This window comes from Cupressus sempervirens, chromosome 9 (assembly GCF_028749045.1).
Source record: "Cupressus sempervirens isolate cs-2001-9-10 chromosome 9, ASM2874904v1, whole genome shotgun sequence".
Taxonomy (NCBI): Eukaryota; Viridiplantae; Streptophyta; class Pinopsida; order Cupressales; family Cupressaceae; genus Cupressus; species Cupressus sempervirens.
The window spans coordinates 214,639,244-214,655,985 of record NC_143126.1 but is presented as its reverse complement, the minus strand read 5'-3'; the positions used below and the strand labels follow the sequence as shown (position 1 = coordinate 214,655,985).

General features: G+C 36.4%; 1 protein-coding gene across 1 annotated transcript; it reads right to left on the bottom strand.

The window, feature by feature from the left end:
• Nucleotides 1–13,582: 13,582 nt before the first annotated feature.
• On the bottom strand, nt 13,583–14,397 carry NEET (2 iron, 2 sulfur cluster binding protein). Its single transcript, XM_089799638.1, has 2 exons — nt 13,962–14,397; nt 13,583–13,832 (listed from the first exon to the last, which is right to left on the bottom strand). Exons 1-2 carry the CDS (start codon nt 14,180–14,182, stop codon nt 13,733–13,735), a joined length of 321 nt encoding a protein of 106 aa, XP_089655764.1. The 5' UTR covers nt 14,183–14,397; the 3' UTR covers nt 13,583–13,732.
• Between the last annotated feature and the right edge of the window lie 2,345 nt (nt 14,398–16,742).

Here is a 16,742-nt window from a genome sequence, read left to right as displayed (position 1 = left end):
AAGCTCTATTTTTACTATAAAGGTCCATATGACTTCAATCATGACTGCCCCCTCAAGCCTAAAGGGCAAAACAGGCACATGGAATGGTTTTATGAGGGAGAAACGTTGACTGATTTTTCTGATCAGCCAGCTGCTATTTATGACACAGATGAAGAAAAGTCAAAAATTGAGGCAGAAATTGAAGTAGAAAGTGAGCTACAAGAGGCTCATATGTCCAGCATGCAGAAAGAGGGTTCTTTCATGCTCCATGGGATTCTAGCAAGTCAAAGAGTCATATCTCTTTCGGACACAAGTGCAACCCACAACTTTATTGATTCACAGTTAGTGGAGAAAAGGGGAGTTCAAACTCCGCAATTTGAAGGCATTCGAGTGAAGGTTGTCGATGGTCACACTCTCACTTGTGAGAGGATGATTCCTAATTTACCATTGAAACTCAACAATTTTGAGTTTAAGGCAGATTTTTATGTTGTGAACATGGGAGGAACGGCTATAGTTCACGAAATGAAGTGGTTTCATGCTATAGGAGAGTTTACACTTAATTTGCATGATATGGAGATGAAATTCAAAATTGATGGCACAAATCATGTTCTTAAAGCCATCAAGGCCAGCAATCTAAAAGAAATTTCACTCCGAAGAATGGAACGTTTGATTCAACATGATATGGTAGAATGGGGTGCTGAGTGCAAGTTAATGCCCTCACAGTTAGAGCAACAAGCTTCTCCTAACCATCCGGATATACAAGAACTTTGAATCAAACATGCAAAGGTTTTCAGTGCTATTCCACTAGGTAGACCTCTTGATAGAGGTATTGAGCACATCATTGAGCTAGATGAGGGCACGAAACCTATTATGATCACTCCTTACCGGCACCCCAAACATTTAAAAGATGAGATTGAGAAAACCATTAAGGAACTTTTAGCTGTGGGGCACATTAGGCCGAGTAAGTCACCCTTTGCTTCATCAGTTGTTTTGGTTAAGAAAAAGGACAGTACACTTAGGATGTGTATTGACTACAGGATGCTTAATAGGAAGACTATTAAGAACAGGTATCCTATTCCACAGATAGATGAGTTGATAGATGAGCTTCACGGCACTTGCTACTTCTCGAAAATTGATTTGAGGACTAGTTACCATCAGATCAAGGTCAGAGAAGAAGATATCGAGAAAACTGCATTCAGGTGTCACTATGGACACTATGATTTCTTAGTTATGCCATTAGGCTTAACCAATGCTCCAGCTACATTTCAGTCTACTATGAACAAGGTTTTCCATCCTCACTTGAGGAAATTTGTTTTGGTGTTCTTCAACGACATCCTAGTTTACAGCAAATCATGGGAGGAACGCATTGTTCATTTAGATAAGGTATTGAGTATACTTGACAAGGAGTCTTTGTACGCCAAGGAATCCAAGTGTGCTCTGGGCATGGCTGAGCTTTTGTATTTGGGTCACATTATCAGTAGAAATGGAGTCAACATGGACCCAAGAAAAAATTCGAGCTATCATCGATTGGCCTACACCTGAGACGTTGACACAGCTTAGGGGGTTTGTAGGATTGTGCGCCTTCTATCATCGATTCATTAGTGGATTCTCGCAACATGTTGGGCCACTAACTGATTTGACTAAGAAGGGAGCCTTTGTGGACACCTCTTGCATAGGCATGCTTTGAGAAGTTTAAACTTCTTATGACTACTTGTCCAGTATTGGCTTTGCCGGATTTTGCCAGGCCATTTGAGTTACATTGTGATTCCAGTGGTGAGGGTATTGGTGCAATTATCATGCAAGATCGACACCCTATAGCTTTTGAGAGCAAAAAGCTCAAAGGTCCTAAATGAAGCTTCAGTCTCTATGATAAGGAAATGATGGCCATCATGCATGCCATGGCCAAATTCAAGCACTACTTGATTGGTAGTAAATTCAGTGTTAAAACCGATCACAATAGTCTAAAACATTTTCTTGGACAATGAGATTTGAATGAAAGACAACAGAAATGGGTCAGCAAACTTTAGCCCTATGATTTTGACATTGCCTATGTCAAGGGCACTCAAAATGTGGTTGATGATGCTTTATCTCGCTGTCCTCACTTGAGCTCCATTTCATTGATTACAGAAGACTAGAGACACATGATAGTAGCAGAATATGCTAAGAATTTGTGGGCTTCTAGCATAGTGGATGGGACAATACAGGATGACAGATACTCACTTGTGGATGATCTTATCATTTACAAAGGGAGGATATTTCTTGTCCCAGGTTCTGAGATGAGGGGCACGGTATTGAGATCATTCCATGATTTACCGATGGCAAGGCATCTCAGTTACTTTTAAGACCTACAGGCAAAAACAAGAGAGATTCTCTTGGAAGGGTCTCAAATTATTTGTTCTTCAGTATGTCAGGGAATGCCTTGTTTGTCAGCAAAACAAGCAAGAACACACCTACCCTACAGGTTTACTTTAGCCGCTTCCTATTTCTAAGAGGAAGTGGGAATGCTTGTCTATGGACTTCATCATAGACTTTCCGAAAGCTCAAGGGAAAGACAACATTTATTTAGTAGTAGATCAGTTGACGAAGTATGCACATTTCTTCTCAATCACTACTACACACACAGCAACTCAGGTAGCGGACTTGTTTTTCTGTGAGGTATTCCAAATTGCATGGATTGCCTTAGAGTATAGTCAGTGATAGGGATAGCAAGTTTTTTAGTAACTTTTGGCAAGAGTTATTCAAACTTTGTAGGACAAAACTCACTACGAGCACCAGCTACCACCCACAGACAGATGGGCAGACAGAGATAGTCAATAAATGGGTGGAGGGATACTTGAGGAATTACAATTCAAGACAACAGAAGGCATGGGTGAAGTGGTTATACCTTTGTGAGTATTGCTATAATACCACTCATCACATGAGTATTCAGATGACACCATACCGAGCATTCAGCAAGGTTATTATCCATTCCTCTTCTTGGCCATACAATTTGCAACGGGAATTGTGCATTCTGGAGAGGCGTATGAAGGATTTGGTTGAAACGCCTTCCTTTTTGGTTGTTGTTTGACTTCCATCCTTGGCGTCTAGTATTTTTAGAGATTTGTATCCAATTTCGAGGCAGGAGAACCTAGATTTGGAGGCCAGGCGTCCTTTACTGTTAGTTTTTAGCATTCTTGGCAGGTGAGCTGGCCTACTTTTTAAATAAAAAAACTGGAAAAATTCTGGTATGTTTATCATTCATGATCTCGTCGTTGCAATAAAATAACGTCTTCTGCATTTCCATTCTATATTTCAGTTTATAAACATCTATATGCTGCGCCCCTTCTCTTCTGTCTATGAACTTTTCTCTAAAGATTAAAATAACACAATAAGACTTAAGAATTTACTGGAGTTTGAGTTGAGAGTCAGCAGGGCTCATCACACTTTCTTGGCGTAAGACTGCTGGATTGTCCAAACAATTCGGCTAAAGTCTCTCCAGGAGAAGAAGCCTATTGATTCCATAACTCATTGTTTTCTATATAATTTATTAACTGTAAATCTTTTAACTAATAAATTTTGCTTTTCACTACAATCTATTAGAAATTTGATAATGACACATACCATCAAAACCATTTTATTGTAAAAGTGCTACCAGATCCATTGCTTCTGCATTTTGTTCGGATGCAAAGGCAATTGTGGAGAACAACTTGCAGCTTCAAATGAATCAACTAGATAATGTCAATGTATTTTAAAGTCTCTCTTCAAATGGAAAAGAAATGAAAGCTAAAGGAATATTTGATAGGTTACATATACAAATGGGCTAAAAGGAAATTGGAGGAAGTAAAAACAGAATGACTTCTCTCTTCTGAGATTCTTTCTGGAATACTGTTGTCTAAATAAAAATGCCATTGTTTCTAACACAAGGACACCAGACTTTTCTCCTCTCTTAATATACATCTATTTGAAATTATGCAATACTTTGATTTAAGCAAAGTTGTTATGAAAATAAGTCCACCGTGACTTCTTCCATCCTCTAAACCTCTATATCTGCTTGGAAACTATGCCCTACTTCCGTGTAAGCAAGAAATGTGATAATGAAGTTGATCTTTCATCTATACTATAATACATTAAGTATCTTTATAAGGGGTTAAAAACTTATGTTACATGCACAATAACTAACAAAATATTTACAGTAACAATAACTGAATTTGACTTCATAAAGCTCAGAAAAGAAATTTGAGCTCATAAAGCTTGGAAAAGAATACAATGGTCATCCAGTTCCATGTTATTATTTCATGACAAAGATATGAGAAGATTGTTTTTTCCTATTAAGTTTCCCTCATTCAACAAGTTAGCATTCAATTAACAGTAACAGATTTCCACAATCCATTTGTAAAGTACTAAGTTTTCTGGATTCGATTGTATGTGTTTATTTCATCAACGTTTCGGATCACACTACATGATCCATCATGAGGATAAGAACGTGCAGGATAATAAGATATCATAAGGCCTGACGAAGAAAACAATGATCCTTATGTATACAATAGATATATCCATTTCCAGCAAGGTAGATTGGTGCTTCAATCTTGGGGCACTTCAATTGAAGGAAGCATGAATCATAGACCTCGGGCTGTTATATCCCCGAGCTATCCAATCTTCTGTTTAAGTTGAGCACTCAACAGACTTGACAATTATCCACATACACTCGGATAAAACATTTATGGTAATCATAATTGGCTTTAAAGTGACAAGACTCAGAACTCAAAAATTAATCCATAAATTTCAGATTCTTGAGTTCCAACCCAGATTTTGAGGAATTCATGATGATGGATGCACACCAGTTCTTAAAGACAGCCCTGTTAGCAGGGGATTACATCTAATTGTAAGTTAGAAACAATTGGCTCTATGAATTGTAAAATCTACATCATCTCAAATCTTACCATGCAGCACGAGGTTTATCCTACAATAGAATAGCTTTGCAAGTTACAGCATTAATGTACATTAAAACCACCTCTTCATTAATTATTTAAGTTGCAATCTTACTGATCTGTCAGGTCATGACAGCCCTAGATGTCATAAAGCCACAAATAGATGGGAACTTTCAGCGCAGTCACCTATGACAGATTGTGTAGTTAATTACACACTTTGCACAGCTTTGACGTATATCTCTTCTAATCTTTTACAGTGAAGATGAAACATAAGCAAGAAAGTTGGGTCCACACTTGTACCCACATCTCCTGGTAACTATATTTATGGGCCGTTTGCAGTAATTTTATTTGTTTACTGCTCTTTCTTATTTTGAAATGGCATTCCTGATCCCTGTCCCTATCCCCAAGTTTCCAGTGACTATGGTTAGCATCATTAGCAATTTACTGGGTGGTAGTACAATAGCGAAACCTGCACACTAAGTGCATCAGCAAGTGTTTGTAATTGATTTGTTCATAAGCATTGTCACACTAAGTCTAAAATCAAAGGCGAGATTATTTTAGACTATGATATATCTATCAGAACTCAGAGTGATGTGGTGTCCGATGCAGTACGGAAGCTTTAACAATATTTAAACTGTTGGCAGAATTGTGACAAGAACTAATTCTTTTCCACATTGCCCTCAAATTTTACTATCTTTACCTTTAAAGTCCTCAATGAAGCATCCTGAGCACCCCATTGCCCTGGCTCACACCAAGGTGTCAGAGTACTACTCTCCAGATCTGCAAGCAGTCTCTGTTCTTAATGAGCATATTTATGCAGAGATATCTTGCTCCATTTCTCAATTCCACATGTCGATCCCGTCGGCTAGTCTCAGCAAAACTATCCCTTCTCTCCTTGGAAAATAACATTTACAATATGATAAGAGGAATCTAGTTAATAATCTGGCTTTGCACAAACTAGATGATCATGAATTATTTAAAGGTTAAGATTTGCTGTTCCCTTTAACAATATTCCCTGGGAAGACATTATTGTTGGGATAAAAATTTAAAAGCATGGGAAAGGATATACAGGAAGACAGAAGATTTAATAAGGCAGGAATGTGCCATTGCCTTGTGGGCAAGGAAACCACCCAAGATGAATGTTCTTCCAATGGAAAAGCTCCAAAAAATCAAAAATCTGAGGGCAACATCCGGTTTGGTGATTGCAGAGGAAATAAAAGTAATGATGTGGTAGTTATGGACAGAGCCAAGTATGTAAGAAAAATATAAGAACTTTTTAACTGTATCTGTTGCAAACAGCTGAGCAAAATCCTATAAAGATAGTAAGACGTGTTCAAACGCCATTAAGTTTTTCCTTTCCATGAAGATCTGAAGTAAAATTTAGTGCCTACCAGCATTATTGATGTTAAAAAAGCCATTAAGTTTTCTTCTCTCACTGAAGATCTAAAGAAGAATTCGCTGCCTAGGAGAAAAATGACTCAAAAGAACTTTGGACAGACCCAAATACACAATATGAATTCTCCCCTGGATTGATTGTTCAAACAAGTCAGTCCCCTACTCCTTTGGCAGTTTTTCTTACTTTCTAAGAAGCTTCAACCATCAGTGAGAAAAACAGATTCCTTTATTAAAAACTCAAAGAGGCTTGTAGAGTTTGTAATGGACAGAAAATTAGTGGTGATGATATCATCATTGATGCAGTCCCACTCTTTACAAAGATTAATCTTTCTGGGACTGTCAATCTTATTGAAGAAGGAATGATGCAGAAACTGCTAGCTCAGCAGAGATGTGCCTTGACATCCACAGTGTTCTCATCTTATGTTTACATATCCTACATGCTTTTTGCTCTTACATCCTAATGATGGATCATGGAGTGTGATCCAAAATGTTGATGCTAAAAAAAACACAATCAAAACCAGAAGTTTTAAGCTTTAAATTCACAATGATTTCATTTAAGGAAACTTACCTTAAACAATTATAGGGTAGCAATGGGTCAACTCTGTAAACAGTTGTTGCCAACATAAATACTAAAAGATTTTAAGCTCAGCTGACCTCCTTTCAACCAAAAGACTCAAACCTAAATGGTGGAAGCAATAAGTGGATAATACTAATGTTAAATATCTTAATTAAAAACATTGTTTTAGGCATTCCACTCTTGTTTAAACCATAGATCAAAATATCACAGACTTCTCCCCAATAAGTATACTTATCATGAGAAATTTTCCATGGCACCAAAACCTGGAACTTTCACGCCGAAAATATCGCAGAAAGTTCCAAAAATATCGCAGAGATTTTAGTAAAATGTCACTGATAACTTCATAAAATATCGCAATATTCTGCAAATTATCAGGTGCAGCTCACCTATAGGGACTGGCGGCCCCAAAAATGTCAAAATACATTTTTTATTTTTAATTGTAAATACCAGTTTGGAGAGGAAAAAGGGGTTTGGAGGAGAACAAATGTGATTTGAAGCATTGTAGAGCAATTTGATGTGGATTTGAAGAGGATTCAATGAGATTATTCAAGCAAATTTGGATTCATAAATTTTCAATATTCTTTTTTCTTCCTTTAACAAAAATTTCTGTCTTGTCTTTGTTCATTGTTGCATCTAAGTTTATACAAACTCTATAATGGCATTTCCAAAGTACTCTAAATTGTTTTAGAGCATAATGAACAAGATATAACACCATTTTTAGCAATTTTTGTAAATATTTTTTTCTCAAGAATTTCATATTTTCTTAAAAATTCCAAATTACACTTTTATTGTCTTTTCTTTCAAATTTCAACTATGTTAAAACTATTTCAAGTTTTAAACTAATTTAGTTTATCTACTAAATTTCTTTATCAAAATATAGCATATATTGATTTGTGCCTTCAATTTGTATGCGTAAGTTGATATTTCATTAAGTTGGCAAATAGAGATAGCTCCACAACTAGGCCAACTGCAGCATCTGTCAGTGCCTCAGAAGAAGCATGTCCATCTGGATATGTAGGCATGCACCCTAAAGGGAGTAGAGAGAAAGCTTGGAGACATTGTTTTGTAGGACCCAAATATAATTTGCGATATGCATAAAATGTGAAAAAGTAATTAGTGGAAGCATATCTCGTTTGAAATACCAGCTTGGAAGGATCAGGAAGCATGATATAGGGGTCTGTGAGTTCACCACAGAAGAAATAAACAGACACAGATGAATACCTTTCGCATTGCCTAGAAGAGAAGAAAATGCAAAGGGAAAGGGCAAAATTAGCGATAAGGGCAACCATCACTGAATCTCAAGGTATCCCACCATGTCTCCTTTTGAAGAATCATTTATTATTTTCTAATCACCATTATTAGTTTGGATTTTTCTTAAACAATGATCACAATGACATAATGTGTGTTGCGATCAAGTATCGCATGTTACAAGATTCAAGAAGAGTTGGCAGATTAACGGATTTCCGGATGATTGATTGATTAACAGAGGAACAAATGTGTTCCTTATAAAGAATTACAAGGACGTTGTTTCTAAAAGAAACAATGTAGACTGAAGACGGAATTAGAAACAAAACTAGAGATAGGATAGGAAACATTCCTATCTGGACTGAAGAAAAAAGAGACGGGATAGGAAACATTCCTATCTAGACTGAAAGACGGACTACAGACAAGTAGTTGACTATTATAGAAAGTATAAGATATTATCTTAATACCCTCCCTTAATGGTCAACGTACGGATGTCGGAACATTCTGTGATAATTGAGACCCTCCCTGGATCTACAAAATGCTGAAACCAAGAAGCTTTGCCAGAAGAGTGCTATGACTCAATATAAGTTGCAATTACAAAACTTCGTTTTTGTGGAAAAAACGGTAAAACCCAGAATCTCACACAACCTTGCGTATTACAGACAACTTGAAATGATTTTTGAGGAGAAAATCAACAAACCCAGAATCTCACACAACCTTGCGTATTACAAACAACTTGAAATGATTTTTGAGGAGAAAATCAACAAACCCATAAAAAACAGAAACAGATTCAGAAGGCGAAAAATGCAGCTTCGCCTTGATCAAGACCCGGAGAAGTCAGACGCTACCTAACACCTAGAACAAGTTGATCAATGTTTCGATATTCGAAGATTGCGATGATCCGCTGCTTCCAGGTTCCATAATTGTGACCATTGAATTTGGAATTATGTTCGAGCAGAATACTTGTCAGAGATGCCATGGTACGTTTTTCAATGAAAAACTGTGAAAATTTGTGAAAATTTGTGAAGGCACATTCTTCGAGGCAAAAATACGAAAGACCCAAAAGAATCAGAGAATGACCCAGAAGAGAGCTCGAAAAACCCAAAAGGAATCTGCTGTCGTTTTTTGGATCCGCTAGCTCGAAAATCGAGGCACCCAGAAAAAAACAGACAACAACCCAGTTGAGCTCTCGAAAAACCCACCAAGAATCCGCAAACAAAATATTTTTTCGACACCAAAAATTAGGGTTTCTAAAAAAAAGGCCCTAGCTGAAAAAAGCTTGAAAAAACTTCAGATTTCTTGATAAAAAATGGCAGATTTTTCTTCAAGGATCGATGTGCATGGACGAATGGGGCTAGAGTGTGTTGAACAAACACAGGCAAACCCGAGTTCGAAAATTTCTCTAGGCCGAAAACCCTAAGCGGGTTTTAGAGAAATTCAACAAAAATAATTTTGAAAAAATTTAAACAAATAATTTCACGAAGAAATTATAAATTTTTTCGAAAAAATTTAAGTAATAGCTCTGATACCATGTTACAAGATTCAAGAAGAGTTGGCAGATTAATGGATTTCCGGATGATTGATTGATTAACAGAGGAACAAATGTGTTCCTTATAAAGAATTACAAGGACGTTGTTTCTAAAAGAAACAATGTAGACTGAAGACGGAATTAGAAACAAAACTAGAGACAGGATAGGAAACATTCCTATCTGGACTGAAGAAAAAAGCAACAGGATAGGAAACATTCCTATCTAGACTGAAAGACGGACTACAGACAAGTAGTTGACTATTATAGAAAGTATAAGATATTATCTTAATATCGCAGTCAACCTTCAAGAAGAAGAAGCACTTAAGGGCATTAGTGGACTCTCTTCATGGACCATGTATCAGCAAATCTACCATTCCCTCGACCACCACTTCTGCTGGTTCTACTAGACCATCACCATCTATGCCACAACCATCTTTTATAGATAGTTTCTTTTGTGCACAGAACACACCTAGAGCACAACCATCATTGGTTGTTAATGAGTGGAACAATGATGTGTATCAGCTCAATGTTGCAGCAAGTCCCTATTGGCTGAACTTCAAGATGGGAATTATTGTGGCATGAAAGAGCTACAAGGCACCTACTCCTGTAGACTTGAGTGGGAGGTTAGTTCACTTGAATTAACTTTTAAATGTTTTATAGTTTTACTTATTTTGTTGAAATTCAGCTTTTTTGTTAATCAAAATTGCAGACTTAATGTTAAATTTACCTCATGTTTGTCAGTTGCTCAAAGATGTTGTGAAGACCAAAAAGTACAATGGAAACAATTTGGTTGCACCATAATTTCAGATGGATGGACAGATGGAAACTGTGTCATAATCAATTTTTAGGTTTCTAGCAAGGATCAGGTGGTCTTAATGAAATTTTTGGATGACTCTAACAAGGTAAAGATATCTGAAACTTTGGCTCTAATGTTAGAGCAAGTTGCAATGGAAGTAGGGATTGCACACATTTTTGGTCTCCTTGTGCAGCACATCCTGACCTCCTTTTGGAGGATGTAATAAAATTAGATTCAGTGAGACCGGTTGTAAAGGGTTCAAGAAACATAACAAAATACATCTACAATCACCCTTGGGTTCTCTGCTTGATGAGAGAACAAACCCAAGTGGAGGAGATTATTAGAGCTGCAGTCACAAGGTTTGCAATGATTTTCTTAATGTTGCAAAATATTCTTAATTCCATGATTGCTTTGAAGCAAATGTTTGTGAGTCGGGAATGGCTAGACTCAAGTTATTCACAGACGCCTAATGGAGAAAGTGTTCCGTACTTCATCTTCAACAAACAATTTACACAAACTACTATAGTAATTGTGAAGGTAACTTGGAAACTTCAAAAGTTGAACTTTTAATTTTTTTGTATCCAAGAATCAAGTCTTTCATTATTAATCTGTAACTCTAGTCTCTAATAAATAATGATAATCTTTTTCTACTTTTCAATTGTTGGTGATGAAGCCCTTGGTTAGAGTATCCACTTGGTAGATGAGGATCAAACCCCAATAGGTATCTTTACGAAGCCATGGACAGGGCCAACGAGGCTATCAAAAATTATTAAGGGAGACAACCACAGATTTGACCTCATACAAGAAATTATTGATATGTGGAACAATCAGCTCCACCAACCCATTCATGAGCCGCGGTACTTCCTCAACTCTCATTTTTGTCTCTCTATCCTATGTGGATCCCAATGGAGAGGTCATGGAGGGCCTTACTAAATGCATGCAAAGGATAGTACCCGAGGTTGAGGTGAGAGACATCATTGTGGCCAAGATGGAAGTGTGTAGTAGAATGCAATGGGCAAGCTATTCTCTTTGGACTTGGCAAAGAAAGGAAGAAACAATCAACTCCCAAATATATTATTTGGATTTTTGGAGTCTTCACATGCATGATAAGTAGATAGATACTAAGTTACTAAAATATGTTTTCACCTTGTTTTCTAACTCTTTAATATTTTATTTTGCAGATGCTTGGTGGTGAAATTGAGGTGGAATGTCCCATTTCTACAAAGACTTGCCCTTCAAATCTTTTGTCAGCCTTGTAGCTCATCCAGTTGTGAACGCAATTAGAGCTTGTTCAAGGCCATTCATATGAAGAAGAGAAACAAGTTTACACAAAAATGCCTCAATGACCTTGTTTTTATGCAACATAACCTTCAATTGTGCACAAGAAAGGTAGAGGAAACACCAGCCAGTCCACTTGATTTGGATGACATAGATCCTTATTGTGATTGGACATCACAGGAGCAGCCTTCATTGTTTCTAGAGGATGAGATCTATGATTTAGAGAGGCAGGCTATGAAAGAGGGTGAATTCGCAATGGGATTGGATGACATTCAAGAGGATGGGAGCACTAAACATTCAAAGGAGCCATTGCCACCATCAACACCATCTATATCTAGGATGGAGGAGGTCGAGTCTAAACCACTTGTGCAAAGGGAGGAGACACAACCACAATCACAGCCAAAACGGACTTCTAAGGCTAGACCCCTTGCCACTCCAGCAGTCTTTACTAGAGCTGCCGGGAAGGGGAAGAGGAAGATGTGGACTAATTTAATATTGTACTTGTGTTTTCTTATAGTTTTACAAAGACAATTTGCTATTTTTTGTTTGCTTAAGAGTTTAGCCTATTAGACTATGACTACCAGCCATCAACATTCTACGAGGATGCAATTTTGTACCCTTTTTACACTTATAATATATATATATATATATATATATATATATATATATATATATATATATATACATACTCACCTTATTTGGTTCTTTCCCTCATTCACTAACTCATTAGATGCATCTCATTGAAATTTGCAATGAAAAAAGCATTTCTAAGAAAATTTAAGTATTTTTTTTAGTTTTTTTCTAAACAGTATCTTTTAGTTTAAATTGTGTATATTTTAGACATCAACACTTTGGATCGCTCTCTGTGATCCATCATCAGAATGAATGAGAGCAAGAGAGGCATCCTTTCTCATTTGTGCGTATCTTGCTCTCATTCATCGTAATGATGGATCACAAAGTGATCCAAAACATTGATGTTGAAAACATGCACACAGTCTATAAACAAGAAGCTACAGTTTGGAAAAAAAATGGATTGTGGAAATCTAATTATACTAATTTTTTAAGTTCCCAATAAGTTTATGATTTTTCCCTGATATTCTCTCGGTATTTTTTTTGCCCTCGACAATAAGTTGTTGTAACGATATTTTGAGCACTGGTTTAAGCAACAATTGAGCCAGCATCAAAGAAGAAGAATTAGAAAACAATTTCTATCTTTCCTTGTAGCTCTTATCTCAGGGAAAGGTGAGGGTTCACTAGCTCACCCAGTATACAACAAAAGCGATCATACATACCTTTATCTCCAAGCCTCCTCACACCACCATTTTTCACAAGAAATTATGGTTCCAAATGCTCTCGCACTTTGGGGTGTTTGGTATCTTAGATGTGCAAAATCTAAGTAAAGAAACATCTATAAATGTATCTGGTGCAAGGCAAATTAGGAGAGCTTTCAACGATGAAAATAAATAGATGACTAATCAGAACTACAGAAGGATAACAAAAATCACAGCTAAAGCCTTTCTTACACTAAGAAGCCTCCAATGAGTTCGATAAAATCTTGAGGAACCATAAGGCAAAATTACATGTTCATTCCACAAAATAAGATTAGTAACACTCTTCGGTTCATTAAAAATTCCTGGGTTTTATCAAATCATTTTAAGGTTATCCTTATACAATAAAAACAGGAAAGTCCTTTTGGCTGACGTTTAAGGAACATTGCTTAGACTTTCACAGAAATAAACCTAAGTGTCGGAATCAGCAAAGCATGTTATGAATTTGGCCAAAAACTAACGCGTAAATTGCATGAGAAGGAAAACTGGAAAGTTTAGAGATAGTCGCAAATATACTACGATGCAAATATACTAAAAGATACACTGGTGTTAATATAATCACCTCAGACATTTATTGAAGTCTTCCATCAAACACTTTTAGAAACAGGTCTACAATGAGGCAGAACCCCAGATGTTATAAAATTATTACACTGATGAGCCAGAATCGACTATAGTTCCACCCTATCTACGTCCACGGTACTACTTCTTGAGGAGGAGCGGACCCACATTGTCCCCAGTTTCTTTGTTGTGTTTAACATGGCTTCCATCACAAAGAGGAAATGTACCAGATCTCCAGCACCTAAATTGAATGCACTCAAAAATAAACAAACCCAATCAATCAAACAACTCTTTTTTCTCACATACTGATAAACCCATCAAACTAGTACATTACTTGCCACCAAAATAACAGAATCCACAAAAGAATTACCTGCAATAGGCAGTTAGTGGTTTTGAGAGCTCAGCAACGGGAACATTATCAACCACTTTGGCTTCCTCCTTTCGTATAGAAGGATTAATTGGAGTGGCCTGAGCTCGGGGCACACAGAGAGAACTACTGCGGGAAGACTTTGTGAGAGAAGTAGCACTGGACCTTCCGGCTAAGGGCTTGGCATAATAGCCATTGGCAAGGCTTGTAACCAGCATGGCCATTTTTAACTGAGATATTGGCAAGGCTTCGGGAATCAGAAACGTGGGTTTTAACTTGTGGGCAGCACACGCTTACGAGCAATTCGTACCCCGAAATGGTGTCCAAAAATCCGATGATGGGCTGGGTGATGACGTGCTCTGATCGCCACCATATGATAGAATTGTGAGTTTAACTTCCCCCCCAAGATTCCTCCCAATGTATTTATGGGTTATGCTGGAAAAAATCATGGCCTTTCGCGTCCTTAGTAGCTATACATGGATGTTTGGCGTTTCGCGTCCTTAGTAGCTATGCATGGATGGTTGACTCTCTCTCCTGATTAGAATAAGAAAATCATGCCCCTTTGTTTTAGGTGGGGTTTAAAAAAAACTATTTCATTAATGGAAACATATTAGTATTTATAAATAAATGTTAGTGTCTCTGTTTTTATATAGCAGATTATACCAATACAAGTAAACATGTATTTAAATTATAATTACAAGTCTTTTTAAATTTTAAGCAGTCTTGTTCATCAAATTTTTTTACGGGTTAAATTTCTTACAAATATACTTTAAGGGGTTGTATTTTGATAGAGGGTTTTTTTCTATATATCATGGCATCATCGTTGTCAATTGTATTCAATTGATTGAGCTATAATTAGATGGCAAATTTTGAAAAAAAAAAATTATGAGTATTTGGTCCCAATTTTGTTATAGAGAGTTTCACTAGAGATTAAAAGGTATTTGCTAATGTCGTTGTATTTTATTGGTTGGGGATAGTTCTATTAGTGAGAGCTACATGTGGTAAGCATGAGGTCATAAAGTCTAGTCCCTTGACATTGGAGGACATGTCGTGACAACATCACTAGTCATGTTGAAATATTTACCGAGTGTGCTACAATTTATAAGAAAGGCTACCCAATTCCTTAAATTTAAAACATACATCATGACATTTTGTATTTTATCATTAATTTATGAACTTGATTTATCTTAATTTGCATATATTGTGTAGATTTGGATTTCAAAGTAGATGTGAACATGTAATCTATGAAGATAGACTTACTAATTTTTTGAGTTTTATAATGTAATTTGTTTCAAAATGTAATACTAAATTTTGTAAGTGTAGACACCTAAATCTAATTAACGATTTCATAATTAGATTTAGCTCTCATTGAGGTATTATTTATTAAATATTTATATTTTATTAATTTATGTCAATCCTTCTAATCAAATAATTATAGTATAATTCATTAATTATCAACCCACAACTATTAAATTAATCAAACCCCCTTCTTCCATTAATTGATTATATACTCATATTTGTTTGATTCATTCATTTATCCCTTTTTCCTCCATTTAGGAATTAGATTAATTAATTTAATTATATTTGAGTACATGGCTCATAACTTTAACTTGCATCTAACCAAATCTCAAACCACTTAACCTAGGGTTCTAACATGACCCAACCACTTCATGCATACTAATCTTTATTTAATAAGTTAGACGCCCTTGTTTAGTTAATTAAGTCTCCACTTATTATTTCTCCTCTCACTTGCCTTCTACTAATCCTTCCACTTGCCCTCTAATCACCCCGATCCAAGCCTAATCCTTCATTGAACATTTGCACAATCATAATCCAAAGATTAAGAAATCCTAAACCAAGCCCCAAATTAACCCTTGTCACTTTCAACTTCAATGCCAACCACATCCATTAAAGTCTTCCTTTAATGCACTTAGACATCCCCGACACCTCTTACATATTTGTCTCACTTTTCCACTTCCCAAAATGATCACATTCCTTCAAAATTGACCTTTGGGATTTGAGACAAGATATGTCTGATGGCATATCTTCTCAACCCTCAATGTCCTTGCATCCTCTCTCCTTGTGACATTTTCCACAAGGCTATGAGTTTGAGAAAGCGTGATCCATGTGCTTCCCCTCAAATGTATCTCAACACTCCCTCCACTTTACATTTTGATCATCCATTTTATGTCTCATTTGCCTATAAATTTTCCTTCATCCCTTCTAAATCATCCACCATTTAAAGCAAAATTACCATTCCCTTTCGAAGAGAAACTCTATGAATCGTATCCTTATAATGACAAAATCCCTACTCTAATTTGAAGCATGAGAAAACAACATTGACCACATATCTAACCTATTGGACACGTATACATATCAAGGAAAGCTTCTTGGGTGTATGAGTTTGTGAAGGATTTGAGCAATACAAATCCACAAAGCTCGAAGAATACCTGCATGCAAGAACTTGTCACGGAGAAGAAAAAGACAAGAAGAGGCAAGGGTTTTGCTCTAAAAATATGCAAATTGTATTCTCATAAATGAAAAATATAAGAAATAATTATAAAAGATCAATCCTTATAGAAGGAGATCGAAAACCTAAAAGGGAAACCCTAAGAGGTAAAAGTCATTTAATAATTACTAATTATTGATTAAATGGAAATGCAAAGTGCATAAAGTAAAATATTAAGAAGGGAGTAAAGGTAATTTAGTAAATTAAATTAAATTAATGCTTTACTCTAACACCCCCCCTTAAGATGAGCACCCATGCAACTACAAACAATACAA